We start from the raw sequence: 501 nt of genomic DNA on the forward strand, positions 1-501 counted from the left end.
CTTTTAAACATGATGAAAAGTAATTAGTTGAAAAAAATGTCTTCAATATGTCTGCAATTTAATATAGTTTTCATATTATATTCAAACTTTTTAATTTAGATATTATTTAAGTCTTTGATTCAGAGAGAATTTCCCTAAACATGTGAGCTTTAATGAATTTCTTTCTGTCAGGATCCCTCAGGGGCCAGACTGTCCTGGACCTGGACCCAGCTGTGTGTCCATGAAGAGTGACCTGTCTATGCCTCTTATTATATCCTTTAAAGATGGACGCCAGTCTGCTGATCAAAGGTGAGCAGAAGTTACATTTTAAAGTACAGTTCATTTGTTATTCATTTTGCAGTAACTGTACTGTCTACTACAAACATAATATATATTTAAACTTAACTGCAATATATATACTGCTTCATTGTTATTGTGCATTTGACAATACATAACTTTAAAGGTAAAAATATTAAAGGACTCTCAGCTGAAACTCACTGCTCTGACACCACATCTCTTCCT

The 501-nt window shown here is 32.9% G+C and overlaps 1 protein-coding gene across 1 annotated transcript in view; it reads left to right on the forward strand.

The window, feature by feature from the left end:
- Positions 1 to 501, forward strand: part of LOC116702289 (uncharacterized) — a 2,461-nt gene that overhangs the window by 456 nt on the left and 1,504 nt on the right. The window contains exon 2 of the mRNA XM_032536438.1: positions 172 to 288. Coding sequence (XP_032392329.1) covers positions 172 to 288 — 117 coding nt within the window. The remainder of the gene's footprint in view (positions 1 to 171; positions 289 to 501) is intronic.

This window comes from Etheostoma spectabile, chromosome 15 (genome assembly GCF_008692095.1).
Source record: "Etheostoma spectabile isolate EspeVRDwgs_2016 chromosome 15, UIUC_Espe_1.0, whole genome shotgun sequence".
NCBI lineage: Eukaryota > Metazoa > Chordata > Actinopteri > Perciformes > Percidae > Etheostoma > Etheostoma spectabile.